The sequence below is a fragment of the Urocampus carinirostris genome, chromosome 13, assembly GCF_059441175.1.
Source record: "Urocampus carinirostris isolate Australia breed hairy pipefish chromosome 13, RoL_Ucar_1.0, whole genome shotgun sequence".
NCBI lineage: Eukaryota > Metazoa > Chordata > Actinopteri > Syngnathiformes > Syngnathidae > Urocampus > Urocampus carinirostris.
In genome coordinates, this window is record NC_142361.1 from 15,316,492 (window position 1) to 15,333,679 (window position 17,188).

Consider the following 17,188-nt stretch of genomic DNA (forward strand, 5'->3'; position numbering starts at 1 on the left):
CACTATTTGATTTGGAGACTACTGGCATAACTTTTGATCTAGCCTGCACGATTGAGGCGGTTTTAGCGTGATGACGTTGTAGTCTGATTGGTTGTAGCATAGTCCAGTAGTACACAGAGGCATTTGATCAACGCAGCCTCTCGGATGGTTGGCCAGACTAAACTCGTGTGATGAGTTTATCACACGTTTATCACAGTTTATTAATAGTCGCGATAGCCAGGCTTTATTGTTGCACTTTTATTGCACTTTATTGTTGTCAATGTCTACGCATAGGACAGTGTGGAACGTAATTTCGATTCCGTTTTATGTCAAGTACATTTGAAGGAACTGGCAAATAAAACTGACTTTGACTTGACTATGTACGATCAGCATGCCTGTGAAAAAGAGCGGATCCCCCTGCAGCTGCCGCCAACCCCACACTCTCCCCAATCGTGGAAGGTGCCCTTTTGCCAACACTTCCAAATTATATGCAGATTGAGACTATAACATTAAGGCAAAGACACATTTTTCAGGGATGTGATTTTTCCGCTAATTCGCGGAATTCCGCTTTCGCTCCAAAAATAAAATTTTAAAATTTCCGATTCTTTTAAATGGTAAAAAAAACGATTTCGTCTCGACAGCGTTCCATTTTAGTGTTTCCGTAACTGAAATGAAACGTACTTGCGATTGGTTGAAGTCTCCGTGTTGACCAATAAACGCGCTCCTTATAAAGGCGTAGGAGTATGCCATTGTTCATTTCTCACACGTTTTTGCCGAGTGTTTAAAGAAAGATGTCCGAGATCGAACGCAAAGATGCTCCGCGAGTTAAAGAAATTGCTAAGATCGTAAAAAAACAAGTTTCGATCGGACTGGTTAGAGAAGGAATTATCTACAAATGTTGGTGACCCCGACGTGATCCAATGTAGCGAGCAGAGACGGGAGTCGTAAGCGGAGTGTCAAACAAAGGTGCCAACGAAAGCTGCTTTAATGACATTTAAACTGGCGATAACAAAACAAACACGAGAGTGGCTAGAACCGGCCGAATTAAGAGTCCCCCTAGGAACTCGCTAACTAAACAATGGTTCCGTGGGTGAATTATGTACAACCCACTACAGTACTTTCATTTATAGATAACATCTTCTTCTATAACAAAGACATTTATGGTATGTTCTAATATGAGTTACTTTTCATTTGGTCATGATACAATTATTTGTTCATGAAATTTGAACTCTTCAACATGATTTATGTGTTAACTTAGTAATCACATGAGTTAGATATGATGATATTCTCAGTGATAGTTTTTAATAGCAAAGGCAGTCCAATGTTTTTTAATGTGACTGATTTTGAGTTGACTTAAACTGTAATTTTATATGGGATAGTTCAAAATACATTGAAAATGTATGCTGTTGTTTTGTCTATTTCTTTGTCATCTGAGTGCATTGAAAGTACTTAAAAACACGGAAAACCCATGACCTCCGGGGGGCTTCGCCCCACTTCTCCCCCCACCAGGGCACTGCCCTGGACCTAGCTGGGTGCCCGCGGCCCCCAGACCCCCGCCTAATTTTCAGATAATTTCACTTTGGTCAAATCACATCCCTGATTTTTGATCATGTACAGTGCACGTGTCCTTCTCAACTTCACCGCTTAGCCTACCCTATTTTCTCAATTAGACAGCCCGTTTATCCGTAGCTCCTAGCTCAATATGCCTGGCTTGTCTTTTGCGTTACCCGTTGTAGGATAGACGAGGCACTATGAGCACAAATGCATTCGTTTTACTCAAACATACTGCAATGTTTATAAAAGTAAATGAATGAAGCATCATTGACGCAGGTTACGATAACCTCTCGTCTCTGCATAAGAATGTCACAATGATAAACTGAAACCCCCCTGTGCAGCGGCTAAATCGCCCTGCCGCTCACTCTTAGCTAACAACCAAAGAGTAAGCAACTGGACTTTTTAGAGATTGAGCTGTAGATGTTCCTCATGGAAGTTCCTCAAGCTCAAATTAGAAGTCCAGTTGCCTACAACTAAACTGTATGGATAAAATGACCTGGGTGAATGACAATATTCACAGACATTAGCCAACATCCAACTCACCAGATATTAACACATTGACAAACAGATATTAACACTGACAAACACTTACTGGGCAGAATGGCTCTTCAAATGTCGGATGAAATTTGAGGTGGTGGTCTGGCTGTCCGAAATTTTCCCGTTGCAAAATTTGCACTGCGCTGTTCGCCGTTTACCTTCTTCACAGAAGTTTTTGAAGCCAAAAGTTACTACCCTCGGAGCAGACATGCTGACTTCAGGTGGTTGCCGTGGAGGTGTGTGGCGCATGGGCAGAGTGGGCGTGACATGAGAGCGTTTCTCAGCCCGCATCCCGTACTGTAATTGTCAACATTATTTAAATAATGAAATATATATATATATATGAACACGCAAGTCATTCAAGTCATCGTGGCTCAAGTCAAGTCAAGTCCCGAGTCTTAGATTGCCAAGTCCAAGTCAAGTCACAAGTCATAAAAACAGCGACTCGAGTCGACTCGAGTCCAAGTCACTAAGTCTCAAGTCCCCATGTCTGCTATATACCATGGGTCGGGAACCCATGGCTCTTTCTATGAGTACCTATGGCTCAGAAACAAATTTAATTGCATGCAAATTTTCTCCATCTTGTTCAAAACGTGAGCCATTGATCCTGTTCAGATACACGCACAGACAAACCAAAGCTGAATTACGAAGCAGTACTTTTCAGAATATATAGGGCACGTTGTCACTACAATTTACAGTCAAGGTGTCACACAAAAAAAACTTGTTTTGGCTGTACAACGCTAGAAGAATCCTTTATATAAAAGCTCACTATATAATCTGTGTTCAGTGTTCAGATGAATCCACGGAACAAATTGTAAATACGCCAAAACACCGGAAGAAAACTTGGTTATTTGATTGGCTGAGTGGGAGGCATGGGTGGAACTATGCAAAAAATGCAAGCACTCCCTCCCATCTCTCGCCCTACTCCGTCTGCGCCAAAAGTAAGCACATCAGGCTCCCTGTTCTCAGAATGTTGTGACGTTTTTACAAAATAATTTGTGTAGCATTTTCATATTTCTACTTTTGACAGATATATTAAGGAGAGCAATATCTTTTGGGATATTTAAGTTTTTTTTTAATATATACATTGACATTGGAGCAAATGAAATTGAATTTTATTTTAATGTTGTTTAAGTTAAGTTCTAAGTTGTATAATTTAACAAGATATTTTTATTTACAGCAAAATAATAAATACTGTATAAGTGATTCAAGGTTTAAATTTAATATTCTTGTCTGTTTTTATTCATATTTATGTTCCAAAAACATTCAGTTTAAGTGTGTTCAATAAATGTTTATCCTGGTTGGCTCGCGACCTTAAGTGTGTTTTGAATTTTGGCCCCTTGTGCAATTGAGTTTGACATCCCTGTTCTAAGACATGAGAGAAGTCATACAACATGGCAAAACCCCATGTGTGTGTGTTTTTTTAGGCTGTGGTTCAAACCACACCAAATTTTAGCTCCAAGCCTGAGCTCTCTTCCTTTACCTAGCTGCCAGACATAGTACCCAGAGTGACCTGTAAGTGGTAGCACAGTGCCACGACTCCAAAAAAGAAAATATTGAACAAAATAAAGAAGCTAGACTTATTTTAAATCAGGTAAATGCATTAGATTTTCAGGTGCTTCTTACCTTATTATTGTGCTGAAAGACATGTTGCTCAAACTTAAAACAGCTACCAACGATTTTAATTTGTGTTTCAATCTCTCACATTTAAGTTGAGCTCACACTAACACCAGAAATACTGAACAGTGTTTAACATGTACCTTTTTTTGGCCCGACCGATTGTGAAGGACATTTCATTGCTTCATACACTCTGCATACAATTGCCCAAGATCACTAGTTTTAAACAGTTTTGTCATTTGTGGACTTTGAAAGATGTATAAATATGGCCCAATAGGCATTTATTGTAAAATACTATAACGATACAATGTGACAAATGTGACTGTCCACTCTCACAGGTGAAGCAGAACCAGCACGAAGAGCTTCAAAACGTCCGTAAGCACATCCACTCGTGTTTCTCCAACATCGGCTGCTTCCTGCTGCCTCACCCGGGCCTCAAAGTGTCCACCAACCCTATGTTTGATGGCAGACTAAGAGGTAAAGTCAGTCAAATGCTTGCAACGTTGTGGGACTCTTATCAGCATCTCGCGTGTTTCAGACATTGATGGGGATTTTAAACGGGAACTGTCACGCTTGGTGCCACTCCTCCTGGACCCCGAAAGACTGGTGGTGAAGGAGATCGGCGGCAGCAAAGTCACTTGTCGAGACCTCGTGGAATACTTTAAGGTACGCCCTTAAAAAAAAATATATATATATATATATATATATATATATATATTGTAAGACTGAAATGTCTAGCCTTCAGTCTCAGTAGACCCCTGGGATATGACTATAATCCATTCTGAGGTGCGGCCTGAAAGGTAAAATTGTTGTATGGCGGGGCATAAAAAAACTCTGGTACTAAGGTAATGTTTTTTTGATTGGAAAATGAAAAATAAATAAATAGAAATATAGGACTGGGCGGTACGACTAAAATTGTTATCACAATAATGTATTAAGGTCGAAATTTTTTGGCCTTTCAAAATAATTTGTTGATTGTGTATGGTGGGTTAAAATGCTGTTAAGAGAAGTTCAACATTTTTACTCTAAATTGTAACGTGAAAAAATCCCAAGGAAGGGGTGCCGTGACCTGGAGTCCTCTTTACTGATATGAGCTCTTGATCTCCTTTAGGCGTACATCAAGATCTATCAAGGAGAAGAGCTGCCTCATCCAAAGTCCATGCTGCAGGTTTGCTGTGCATTTTTTTTAACCTATCCCCTAATATGTTGCGTCATAAATATTACAAATATCAATGTTTGTTTACCCTTTCTCAGGCAACAGCTGAAGCCAATAACCTGACTGCTGTAGCAGGAGCCAAAGACATGTATAGCAAGAACATGGAGCATGTAAGAAGAGCAATTTTATGTAAATTAACTATGGATGGTTTCAAAATTCCTTAATACGATATTGGGTAGATCCAATTGGTTTCCCAGCGCTTAAAAGGACGCCAGACTAGTTATTAGCCACCGGCGTGAGTCGCATCAAAAGGAAAGCAGGAGGCACCTTCTTTTGTTGGCACATAATGAGAAAGCATTGCTTCAAATAACCACAAGCTATGCAGAGAGTCCACACAGGCATCAGCAATGCAGATTTGTGGGATTACTAAAAGCAGCAGTAGTGGACCTTGCTGCGTGCGGGTGAACCAACAAATGAACTTGCTGTCAACAGTGCTAATGACACCCTCAAATTCGGTTTGTTTCACCATTAGGAAAACTTATTTTCCAAAAAATGTGTTCATTCTGCATGTGGCCTTAGAAACAGTTTGGACACTACTTGTAGAAAATATTTGCAATCAGGACACCTCCTTAGACATATTTCCTTGTTTATTTAAGATACACAAATATTTGTACTTTGTCAATTACTGAATGTGTTTGACAGAATTGAGCACTAAAGCCCTACTCATATTTTTCTACTGTACCCGTCTTGCAAAATCGTATTTGTATTGGAGTGCGTATGGAACCAATAGGTTTCTAAATTTACCCACCATTAATGAGAACCTAAAACAAAATGGTTTCATTTAGGCAATGTAACTTTTTTAATAGTCTGATTGAAGATACATTTGTAGGCCTTTCGCTTTATTTTGATCTTTTGGTCTGTTTTTACCAAATTGTGAAACTCATCAGTCAGATTAAAGGCCCAAACACTTAAGGTCCAAACAAAATGTGAGCTTGCAAATTCAGTCACGTGTTAGATTGCAGAAATGTAGAAAGTGGGTCAAACTTCAGTCTTGGCAAAATGGCAAGCTTAATGGACAGGGAAATAATTTTCTTTGTTTCCCCATCAGTGCACACCAGACTGCCCATGTTGCAAGTAAGTCATAAGTCAGACTACAGCAATTCTGCTTAAAGTGAAACACATCCAGAAAAAAAACTGTACACATAAACTTAAAATTTGCCTCATAGGAGCCCGTTTGTGTACGATCCACAATGGAGTAACGATTAAAATATTAACAGCTGGTGATTTCCATGTTGGACAAAAGATTGCGTTCATCTTTGCATTGATTTATTTATTGATTTTTATTTCTTGCTATTATTTTTTAAATAGTAGGCGCGCCGCTAGTGATGGAAGATAAATCCGCAGAATCGCTGCATCTTTGTATAAGCCACGTGGTTAAAAACATGAAATAAAGTAGTAAGTTGTAGTCTAGGGCTGCAACTAATGACTAATTTAATAGTTGATAAGTCGCAGACTATTAAAGTAGGAACGGTTTTAACAACTGTCGTTTGTTGTTTTTAAAGTTTTAACAACTGACTTTGGTTCTTCGAACTAGATACATTTAATTCCAAATATGTTTGTCAGGTGCTCTCTGGCATAACTCTTAGTCTTTTTTTATGGGAAATATACTTGTATGAAATTTGGTGCATGTCATCAAAACCGAATTAGCTTGAATGTTATTTGAATCGTACCAACTGAATGTTCCTGCATCACAGAGGTAATGACCTGACACGCAAGGTCTGCTTTTTATCCAGGCTAAAAGGCCCCCAAACTTAAGAAGTTTTGGTAAGTGTAACTTGATGTTGACGCCGTCATTTCTGTAGGTTACCGCTTGTGATACATGCACATGAGTGTACGAGTGCTTCAAATTCTTAAATTTAATCTTGTGTTATCATGGACTCAAAACTTTGGGTGAATATGTTGCCATGTTTCTCATCAAGTCTGATTAAAATGCGAAAAATACACCTTTTAAATTATCTTGCTGCTGTTAAATGTTATTGCACTTATTTTCAATGCACTATTGTTACAACATGCTCATTTTTTTCATTGCATTATTATAACTTAGACCCATTTTCAAAGCACTGCGGTGAAATTGTTTTCTTTCTTGCCTATTAATCTTGATAGTCTTATCTCTTTTCTTTTTGAAGTCTTTACTCCGTTCTACCGGAGAGTGCCATGTCTAATCTTGTTGCATACACTGTTTCACAACGTTTATCAATAACAACAAAGACAATTCTAATTCTAAAAATCAGGTTGACCCTGCTTTCTGGTGGTTTTGCTTTGCCATTGCATTTCTTCCCTCTGGATTAACGGCACCTGGCATTAGTTTGTACAGCATTGTCCTATAAAGTGGCTTTTTCCTCTACGGGGCAGGTGCAGCGTGTGAAATGTGCAAGGATTACATATCAATTATGAACATTTATTATGGGCCATTAAAAAATGAAGGTAGCATTTCTCAGTGGAACTTCCTGCAACTGAAAATGTAAGCTACATATTACATTACATTTGACCCAAGACCTGAATGGGGAGAGATTGTTCTTTTGTGATTTACTCAAGATGTAAAAATCCCAGGTCTTGATTATTGCGCAAGAATAAAAAGCGCACATGTAAAAGGCAGCTATAGTTGTTTTATCTTTAATTAGTTCTGGAGAAATTGGAAGATTTGCTTTGAAGGTCAATGAAATTGCTTGAATTTGGACAGAAAAATGGTGCACGAACCCAGTAAGAGACTGAGATTATGATCATGTAAGATGACTCGCACTGTTGAGAAAAACGTGTCTGGCGACTGTAGTCGACTACTTTTATTGTTTTTTGGTTTTTTTTTTTGCCAACCATGTCAATAATCGTTGCAGCCCTATTGTATACGGCATCACATTGATTTTGGAGTCGACTAAAAACCAAGCGTCGATAGTAAATAACCATGCTCAGCCTATGTTTCTATGTCAATTCAGGTGTGTGGCGGTGACAAGCCGTACATCGCTCCGGCTGATTTGGAGCGCTGCCACGATGAATTCCGCGAGCATTCCGTGCGCTACTTCCGCTCGGTGAAGAAAATGGGCGGCGATGAGTTCTGCCAACGCTACCAGAACCAGTTGGAGGCGGAGCTGGATGAGACCTTCGGCAACTTTTGCAAACACAATGACGGCAAAAACATCTTCTACGCTGCACGCACACCCGCCACGCTCTTTGCCGTCATGTTTGTGGCCTACATTGTGTCGGGCCTGACCGGCTTTGTGGGTCTGAGCACGCTAGCGGCGCTGGCCAACTTGTTGATGGGGCTGGCGCTCATTTCGCTCTGCACTTGGGCCTATGTCAAGTACTCGGGAGAGTTCCGCGAAGTGGGAACCGCCATAGACCTGGTGGCTGAAACGCTGTGGGAACAGGTCAGTTTGTTCATACAGTTTGCTTTGACACAGTTTATTGCATGTGCAAAGGAATATTGATTTCATGCATTTCACCTTTTTTTTTTCTCTTGGGCGTACTTGCTTTCTAAAATACAACATTGCTTGTTCATCTTAAAGTAAAACGTGAACTACACTAGGGTTTGGCTGACTTTTTCACAGGACTTGTATTAAGGTGGGGTGCATTGTTTGAAGTGCCTTTTAAAAGTTGAAAGTAGAATATTTTCTCTATTAAGCATGTGTTGACAATCCCCAACTGAGTAACAAGAGCCCTTATAAGTTTCTTTCCACTGTAGCCTCTCTGTCTTTCTTTTTAGAATAGAATAGAATAGAATAGAAGAATAGAATATGCCTTTACTGTCATTGTTACAACATGGGATATATTGTAACAACAAAATTGGACGACTCCAGTACCACATTTTACAGTGAGGATAATGAAACAAAGAGATAAAGGAACAAAGAACATGTTTTAACTGTCTTTGTTGTAAATAGGCTCTGCTTCCTCCGGAGGGGAGTGATGAGGGGGGTGAGGGACAAACAGAAATAGTGGATCTAACTGGATGTTTGATCTTACAGTACACACAGTCCAGTGTTTTTTCCCCGAATTGCTCACTCCAACTTTAGAGAAGTTGTTTGGGACGGAACACGTTAGATAGGAGAATTTAAATCAAATATATTTGTAAAGCATTTTACAGGCGATAAATTGCCATGCAAACAGCTGTATAAAGACATGCCGTGTACAATAAGACAATAAAATCCCCTCCTTTATCCCCAGCCAACAACCCTAAACACGTAATACTGACGTACACAATGGTTAAAATAATAAAGTAAAAGTCTGTTATAGTCTGTTCTCTGTACAACCCTTTGAGACTTCTTGTGATTGAGAGCTATACAAATTGCCGTGACGTGACTTAAAATACAATAAAAACAAAATAAACAGTAATATATATAAAATGTGGCAGGGCAAAGACTAACCATGTGAAGAAAGGGACCTGAGGGAAGGTTCTCTAGAATGATAGGGATGGCAGAATATGGCCTTAGGATTTCAACCCTTAAAGCGCACCCTACTGTTGTGGGCCTCCAAAACAGGAAGCACTAAAATATATAAAAATATATAAAAACATAACAAAAAACAACTGCAGTATAAGACAAAAAAAGGGAAGTAAAAGTATGATACAGTAAAAGATTAGATGTTAAAAAAATTAAGCTAAATACAGCCGTTGAGTTAAAAGGCACATTTAAAAAGTGGGTCTTGAGTCTCCTTTTAAAAATAGGAAGGGTCCCTGCAGACCTGATTTTTTTCCGGCAGACTGTTCCATAGATGACCAAAGTGGCTGAATGTTGCTTCACAGTAGGTTTGGTCCTCACCCTGGGAACAGTCAACAAGCTGCTGGCAAAGGACCTCAGAGACCGCGATGGCTGATATAATAAAGCAAATCAGACAGATAGGAATGGCCCAAGACCATTGAGACATTTTAAAACGAGTAAAAGCACCCTAAAATTGATCCTGAAACACACAAGGAGCCGATGCAGTGATTTTAAAATTGGTGTCATATGATCTCTTGTCTGAACGGGGAGAAGGGTGGAGAGTGGCGTCATGCACGTCCCCGCTGGGGTTTTTGCTTATATTTGCTAGTGTAGCATGAAAAGGGTGAAAGTAAGAAGAGGTTTGCTTCTATAACATTTCAAATGCCAACCCAAATTCCAAGTAGGATGAAAATTAAGAGTTTATTCAAGCATATTTTACAAATGGTACATACTTGCACGTGCAAAATCAAGAAATGCTCATTTTTGTGTTGACGATGTTGATCATCCATGATTATGGTTTATTAGTGCCTTCTGCTGGACACTTGAAGTAACAGCAGGTTATGTGTGAAGTTTCTTTTTGTCTAAGAACCAATTTCCACTTAAGAATGTTGCCCTTGAATGATACCTGAAAAACATTTTAAAATCTGAAATTTCTCTATACGTTCTAAAATAAGAGTTCCAATGTCTGGCAGCCTGAAGCAGTGTACAAAATCTTTGCGTTAGAAACTAAAGTGGGTACGTCCTTTGAGATCTGAGCATTTTGCAGCCTCTTTATCTTCCGGCCTTCGCTTCCTGTCATTTTTTTTCCACCGTCCAGTTATTTCCCTTCTTCATCCCCGTTGATTCTTTTGGACTGTCGTAGCAGGTCCGCTGGGTGACTGTTCCTCTTCCTCATCTGGCCTTCACTTCCTGTCTTTCATTTTCCCCTGCACCTTTACCCTCCATTTCTCAGATTTTATTTTTTTCATCCCCACGGATCCTTTTCGGTCCGTTGTAGCGGGTCTGCTGGGTAACTGCTGCTCTTCCTCCCCACTGTGCTTCTTAGGTGTTTTCCAAACTTTGCAAGCGCGTCACAAAGGGCGCAAGGTGGCCAATGGCGTGGCCCACCGCCTTCCTGGCGTTGGGAGCGCCGGCGTCCGGCTCGGCGCCGACGCTTTCGCCTCCTAACAACAACTACCGCCAAAGGAAGAGGCGCTAATACCGCACGTTGTTGCGTCCTCGCTTTTAGCCGTGTGTACACGTTGGATTCAGGGGCCTCGCACACGGCAGGATCTCACGGTTGCAATTCGCTTTTCTTCTGTGTCTTGTGGTTTTTTTACACTATCAGTTGGATTCCGTTTTGTTTTTTACATTTGGGGGTGTTGATATTGTGCATGTTCAAGGAGTTTAGTTTTCCCCACCGTGTTCTGTTTTTTTAATTCAGGGGTGTCAAAGGGAAAGCCAACGGAATGTCCCTTTTTCATAATGGTGCCTTTATCCAAGGAAAATCTGATTCTGAAAAATCAACAAAAATAGATTCCAGTTTGATCAGATTAATAAAGCGGTGTTTCCCATACATGGGAAGATTCTGGCGAGCCGCCTGTGTTTAATTGGTCCCACCAGTCTCATCAACTTGTATTATTAAAATATAATAATTTTTGAATATATAAAAATGCAACATTCTTCAAACTAATGTTGAGATTTCTCATTTTATAAATAATTGCAGATAGCATAGTTTGTATTTGTGCTCAATCAGAAGGAATCTCTTGGTCAGTCAGTTGTTGGGTGTTTGTCTCGCCCCGCCTGCAATGTGATTAGCCAGTCGGGTGAAATGTGACATTGACGAGCATCGAGTTTTCCCAAGTACATTTTTTTTGGTAACTTTTGGCGACCAAAAACTAAGTGTAGTGCCGAGCGTTCCGCGCAGAAAACCTGCTCAGCACCTTGTTGCACTGTCGACGTTTTCAACTGAGCGTTAAAAAGCGATGCTGCCATTTCAAGAAATTATAAAAAGGAGCTCAGAGCATGACAATCTAGTTGACACAAGCCCTAACTTAATCTCGTAAGTTGCGCGTTATGTTAACCTCTCGTAAACCATCCAAGAAGAACTGGCATCCTGTCATAGCTGCTATCTCAAAAGCAGTGGTACTGATAATTAATAGTGTTTCCCAAAACCACCGATATATATTTAATGAAACTCCTATCGGTTATTTGGTCTGATTACTTGCTGATACTATTCTTTAAACTAGCACAGCACCAACATTGAAAAATCACTTGTTATTTTTAGACTAATTCAATGACAAGCATTTTTTTTACCTTTAAACCCCTTTCTCCTTTACCATGCTTTGTGGGTGTGGCTTGTTTGCCTTTCATAACTAGTCTATTTATGATTTAATAGTTTATAGGGTGCACATTCATCATAGCTTTAGTTTCTTGTTTTTGCTCTAAAAATACACCAAATCGATGCGTTTGAATTCTAAATGTACAGGACCCGCCTAGACTGTCCACAAAATTCAATGGGAAACTCTAGTCTACATAGTAAACGCTGTCCCTTTTACTACTTATTTTCATGCTGCCAACAGAACGTGAAATTATATATTGGAAGAAAGGAAAATTCATCCCAAAGAGTGATTGTGTTGATGTATTTCAAACCCATTATTTTGCCTTGTTTTGGTGTTAATATTTTCCCTTTATGATTTTAGTGTTTGTGGACACATCACGTCCACATTTGCCAGTGGGCGTTGCTAACCAGGTGTACTGTCCTTCCCATTTCAGGTTCTCAAGCCACTCAGCGAACATTACATGGAAGACAACGTGCGGCAGACTGTGGTCAACTCTCTCAAAGCAAGCCTGACCGAAAGCGGATCCGGTAGTAGCGGCGGTAGCGGCAGCTCTGCCTTGTCCTCGTCCTCTTCACATCAGCAGCAGCAGAACGCCAAGTTAAAGACACACTGATGCACTTGCCCCATCCTCACTACTCTTCGTCATACGCTTAGAACTGTGACAAGTAGATCAACACCAAAGCTTGGAGTGGCCTTTTGCCAAAAACATTTTTTTTTTTTCCAAATCACCCTCAACGACGAACGCCAACGTGTTGCCTTGAAAGCACAAGTGCTCCTACTACAGGAGACAAAACGGAGGACAAATGCAACTATTTGAGATTTGCCACATTCACTATGTCAAGACGTGTCTGTAAACTTGTGGCATTGTCATTCATAGAAACTGTAAAGGCCGGCCAGTTTTGAGCAGAAACACAAATTTTTTTTATCGTCGTATCCTGCATGACACTCAGAAAAGCTAAGTTAGCCGTAGAGGCATTTTCAACAAATGCTGCCTCTGGGGATGTCGCGCTGGACAGAACACACTTCATTCGCTCACTGACATTTTCACATCATGCATCCTCCTAAAAGTGAGCAGGTTTAAGGCTTTAGCTAGTTCTTATCTTGCAAGCAAATTCTTTTTTAATGTACATGCTTTTACGTGTTCCCCGGCTTGTCAAATTTTGACCCTTTACTAATAGAAATGAGCTCACTCTTGACGTTTTTAGGCTAAAATTGACGTTCAGCTTAACGTTATGTTACAATGGAAGTAGGCTAAGGTTTTTTAGGCCCAAAAGTAACACAAATGTGTAAACACTGATTTATAGCAACGGCATAGCTTCTATTGTTGGTGCTAGTTTGCTGCTAGTCTCATTGCCTGACGAACTATTTAAGTTCATTAGCATACAAGCTAAAATATTTAACAAAATGTATTCTAGCATTGTAACGGCCGGTTAAGAATAGCATTGCGCAAGCTAGGCTTCACAGGTTAGCTTAATGGTTGAAGCTCGCTACTTCTGTGTTAATCGAAGCAAAATTTTCACTAAAACCCGCCGCGTGCTATTTTTGGACACATCGCAGGTTATTTTTCAAGCAGTTCTTCGTAAGAGTGTACAAAACGGTAATCCATAACACAAATTGGGCCTTTATCAGTCATGTTGATTCTCAGGAGCCAATAAGCTACCAGTAGCCTCATCAATCACCTCAAGCGCCAGTTTTGTGTTAAACATGGAGCCTGCATGACATGTTGGATATTTACATTTTATAGAAAACGAGCATGTTTTCGTTAGGCTTGATTTGATTTACTCGTCTTTTGTCGTGTTGCTGCTGTCGAAGTCTGTTGGGGTGTTTAGACAAATCCGCCAAATAATGTGATTGGCTGACTGAGGCGGAGGTGTGATGCCTGTCCGCCTTTTTAAAAACACATTTACGGTAATTTATTTTTGAATGAAAGTGTTTACCTTGAATAAATCATTTACAAGACCATTCATTGTCGGCCATTTTCTCCCTCCGGAAGTTTTTTTTGTTCGCTGTTCCTTTTAACGCCTGCGTCATCGAGGCACCATTTCCTGTCTGGTGTCTTGGGCAAGAACAGCCTGTTTTTTTGGTTAGGGTTTTTGTTCCCCATACTTTTATCAGAGCATACTGGTTTCCATTTATACCAGTACTAGGAGAATCCTGATCTATCACCTGGCTGTTGTCGGTATATTTTTTTGTATTCTTCTTGTTTTTTTTTATTTTCAATCATGTTGCAGCAAACAACCACATGAACAAATAAACCTGAAAAAAGAGGAATGACGGGTTGAAAACTGAAGGCTTATGAGAGACCCATTCCCAAAATAACTATGGACGCTTCTCTCAATCATATAAACAAATTATATCTCACATCATTATAACAATCATTGGTCAATCCATTTAAAAATGACCACAAAGTTTGAATCGCGATACAATATTTTACAATTTATTTTTGCACCCTATATGTGTAAAACCAGAGACAAAAATGTATTTTGTTGTGAAAATTTTGAAACTGGATTGGATTTGTACAGAGAGTGAGAAACGGGCCTGAGACCAAGTTGGAGCTCGGGCGTAAAGCGTCCTTGTGCCCTTCACATACCTGTCAACCTCCACGCCTCCATGCCCTTACAAACTGCCGTATTTTCCCTTACAAAATACAAAATAATCTTACACCATATTTTTTTTTCAAATGTATTTATTTATGTAGTTTAACATGTTGTATTGTACATGTGTTTCGTTATATCATATATATTGTTAATTGACATTTTGTTGTGAGACACTGAGTTGCTCGACATGAATGAGGTTTATTATAAAAAAGTTCAAAAATTGAGTAGCTTGGACGTTCACTTGTAGAAGGAAAAAATACATGCAAATATAATTAAGTAGAATAATACATTTTCTTATTCAAAATCATTCATTTTCTGCATTAAATTATTGTTGGTAATATACTGATTGAAGGGATACCCACAAACCTGTTTTTTTTCCATTTTCTTTTATACTTCCTTTTTTTCTTAACTTCTTTGTACAACATAATTCGCAATATAATGCATCAAAGCAAGTGAGCCGTTTGAGAGCCGGCTCTCTGAGTTGAGCCCAAAAAAACGGTTCTCTAAAAACAGTCGGACTTTCTTTCACCACACAACTAGCACATAAATCTGATGTTTTTTAAGACCGCGTGTATTTCAAATTTACTCAATCAAACCCGCCTGTTGTTATCAGATCAGAATGACTTACGGCGTTTTAATTCAGGTTCGGCCGTAGCGACTTGATTGTATCCAAAGAAAATTCAAAACTATGTTGTAATGTAGGCCTACTGCTCCTTTTTCGCTTTGTTCACGTGTGATCGGAATGATGCATGATGGGAATTCCCCAGGCGGCAGACGCATGTGCACAGGCACATCAAACCGCTCGCTTCGTTTGCAACGCAAAAAACGATACAGAGATAGTGGCTACCGCGGCGAACTTGTTTGACTTGATTGATTTGCCATTTCGTGATAGTCTGTGTCTACCAGATGGTTCCCATAATTGATAAATGTGCGTTTTTCCGTACAGATTTTCTTGTACGTCGTACATGTCTTAAAATGCATAATAAACGTACTCTACGACAAAAACGTACAGGTTGACAGGTATGAGCCAAAGGTCCTAAATCACTGGGGCAAAAATTTGTAGTTTTAAATAGGCCTGTTCAGTTCACATTGTACAGTACGCATTGTATCTTTTGTAATAACACTTCATTCTTTACGAAATTTTTGAATGGTCTCATTGTTCCGATTTATTTATGGTACAAGTACTGGAAATATCAATACCTGTTACTCACCTAGTTTTATTGGGCTGACTCCAGCAGGTTTACGTCATAGTCTGGTCACGAGTGGACAGTATTGTTCAATCCCTAAACAATTTAATAGTTTTTCCTACTATTGTGTTTCTTCAATAACACTACTTTAATTTCAAGTTACTTATTTTTTAATGGCAGAACACCTTAAATATATCGGTAAAATCTTAGTTCATCATTCACGCATAGGTTGTTGGGGCACTAATGAGGAAGCAACTCTGGACAACCTTCTCCACTGTTGACGGTCCCTAGCCTGTTCTCCTTAATTTTGTCAGCATAGGTCTTTCTCTCCTGTGCCCTTAAGAATGATTTTGGCCAGTTCTGATGATCTTGTGACGAGATCATACCACTAAAGTTTCCGTTCATGCACAGTTGACAACAGTTCTTCGTAGAGTCCAATGTGCCCTCTAATGGTCTTGAGCACCGTTTTGTTTGTCACGTGCGCTAAGTAGCGAATGCCTAGAAGTTTCCTGTAGCATCGCATCTCCATGGCCTGGATCTTTTCCAGTTTTGCTGTGAGAGTCCAAGTCTCGCAAGCACAGAGGAAGATGGAAGTAGCCAGTGCTTGCTTGAGTCTAATCTTTGATTTCACTATGTTCTTGTCCCTCCAGATAGGGTTAAGTCTGGAAAGTGCAGCTGTGGTTTGAGCTATCCTGGCAAGGATTTCTGGTTCTTCTTGATATAAGAGCTCCAAGATATTTAAATTTGGTGATAGGTTATAGGCCTCCAAGGTTGTTGGTTATACCTTAGGGAAGGTTAATTTTGGTTTATTTTTATTCTTATCCCATACTAGCATGATACTTTGTCCATGTGATTGACCAGATCTGCGTTCCTGTTTGTCTCCTGCCAATATCAGCAAAGGGAAGTTAGTGATGTTGTGTCCCCAAATACGGATTTACCTTCATGTTGCTCTGGAGCTTCAGACATGATACTCTCCAGGAAGTTGAATTAAGTTGGGAGAATGCAGCCTTGTCTCATGGGACTGTGATTTGAAACCACGATCCAATGGTACCATTGAAAAGTACTGCACTGTTTGCATTTGACATTCAACTGTTCAATGGTCATAACTAGTTTCTTGCCCATGTTGTACTTCCACATGGTAGCCCATAAAGCAGCTTGCCACACTCTGTCAGACGCCTTCTTGAAATCAAAAACTTGATAGATTTCTCTGGTGGTTTTAAAAAATTGCTGAGGTTGACATGTACAGTATCATACTTTTAAATGGTAAATGGTCTGCATTTATACAGCGCCTTTCAAGTCAATGAAGACCTCCCAAAGCGCTTTACACTTACCCATTCACACACACACTCACACACCAATAGCGGCCATGCAGCAATGCAAGGCGCCGACCTGCTTATCGGGGGCATTAGGAATTTGGTGTCTTGCCCAAGGACACTTCGACATATAACACGGAGGCTTTTCAATAGTATTACATAATGTAAAACCTGTATGA

General features: G+C 39.8%; 1 protein-coding gene across 3 annotated transcripts in view; it reads left to right on the forward strand.

Annotated features, from left to right (window-relative positions):
* LOC148353811 (atlastin-2-like) overlaps nucleotides 1-13,223 on the forward strand; it is a 32,932-nt gene extending 19,709 nt beyond the window's left edge. For 2 of the 3 annotated variants that reach the window (XM_088350826.1, XM_088350827.1), the window contains exons 9-14: nucleotides 4,026-4,164; nucleotides 4,226-4,353; nucleotides 4,799-4,855; nucleotides 4,942-5,013; nucleotides 7,834-8,265; nucleotides 12,346-13,223. In XM_088350826.1, the coding sequence (XP_088206952.1) occupies nucleotides 4,026-4,164; nucleotides 4,226-4,353; nucleotides 4,799-4,855; nucleotides 4,942-5,013; nucleotides 7,834-8,265; nucleotides 12,346-12,525 (1,008 nt within the window). In that variant the 3' untranslated portion in view covers nucleotides 12,526-13,223. Of the gene's footprint in view, nucleotides 1-4,025; nucleotides 4,165-4,225; nucleotides 4,354-4,798; nucleotides 4,856-4,941; nucleotides 5,014-7,833; nucleotides 8,266-10,636; nucleotides 10,870-12,345 lie in introns of all 3 variants that reach the window. The other variant, XR_015852399.1, reaches the window with a different exon arrangement.
* The last annotated feature ends 3,965 nt before the right edge of the window (nucleotides 13,224-17,188 follow it).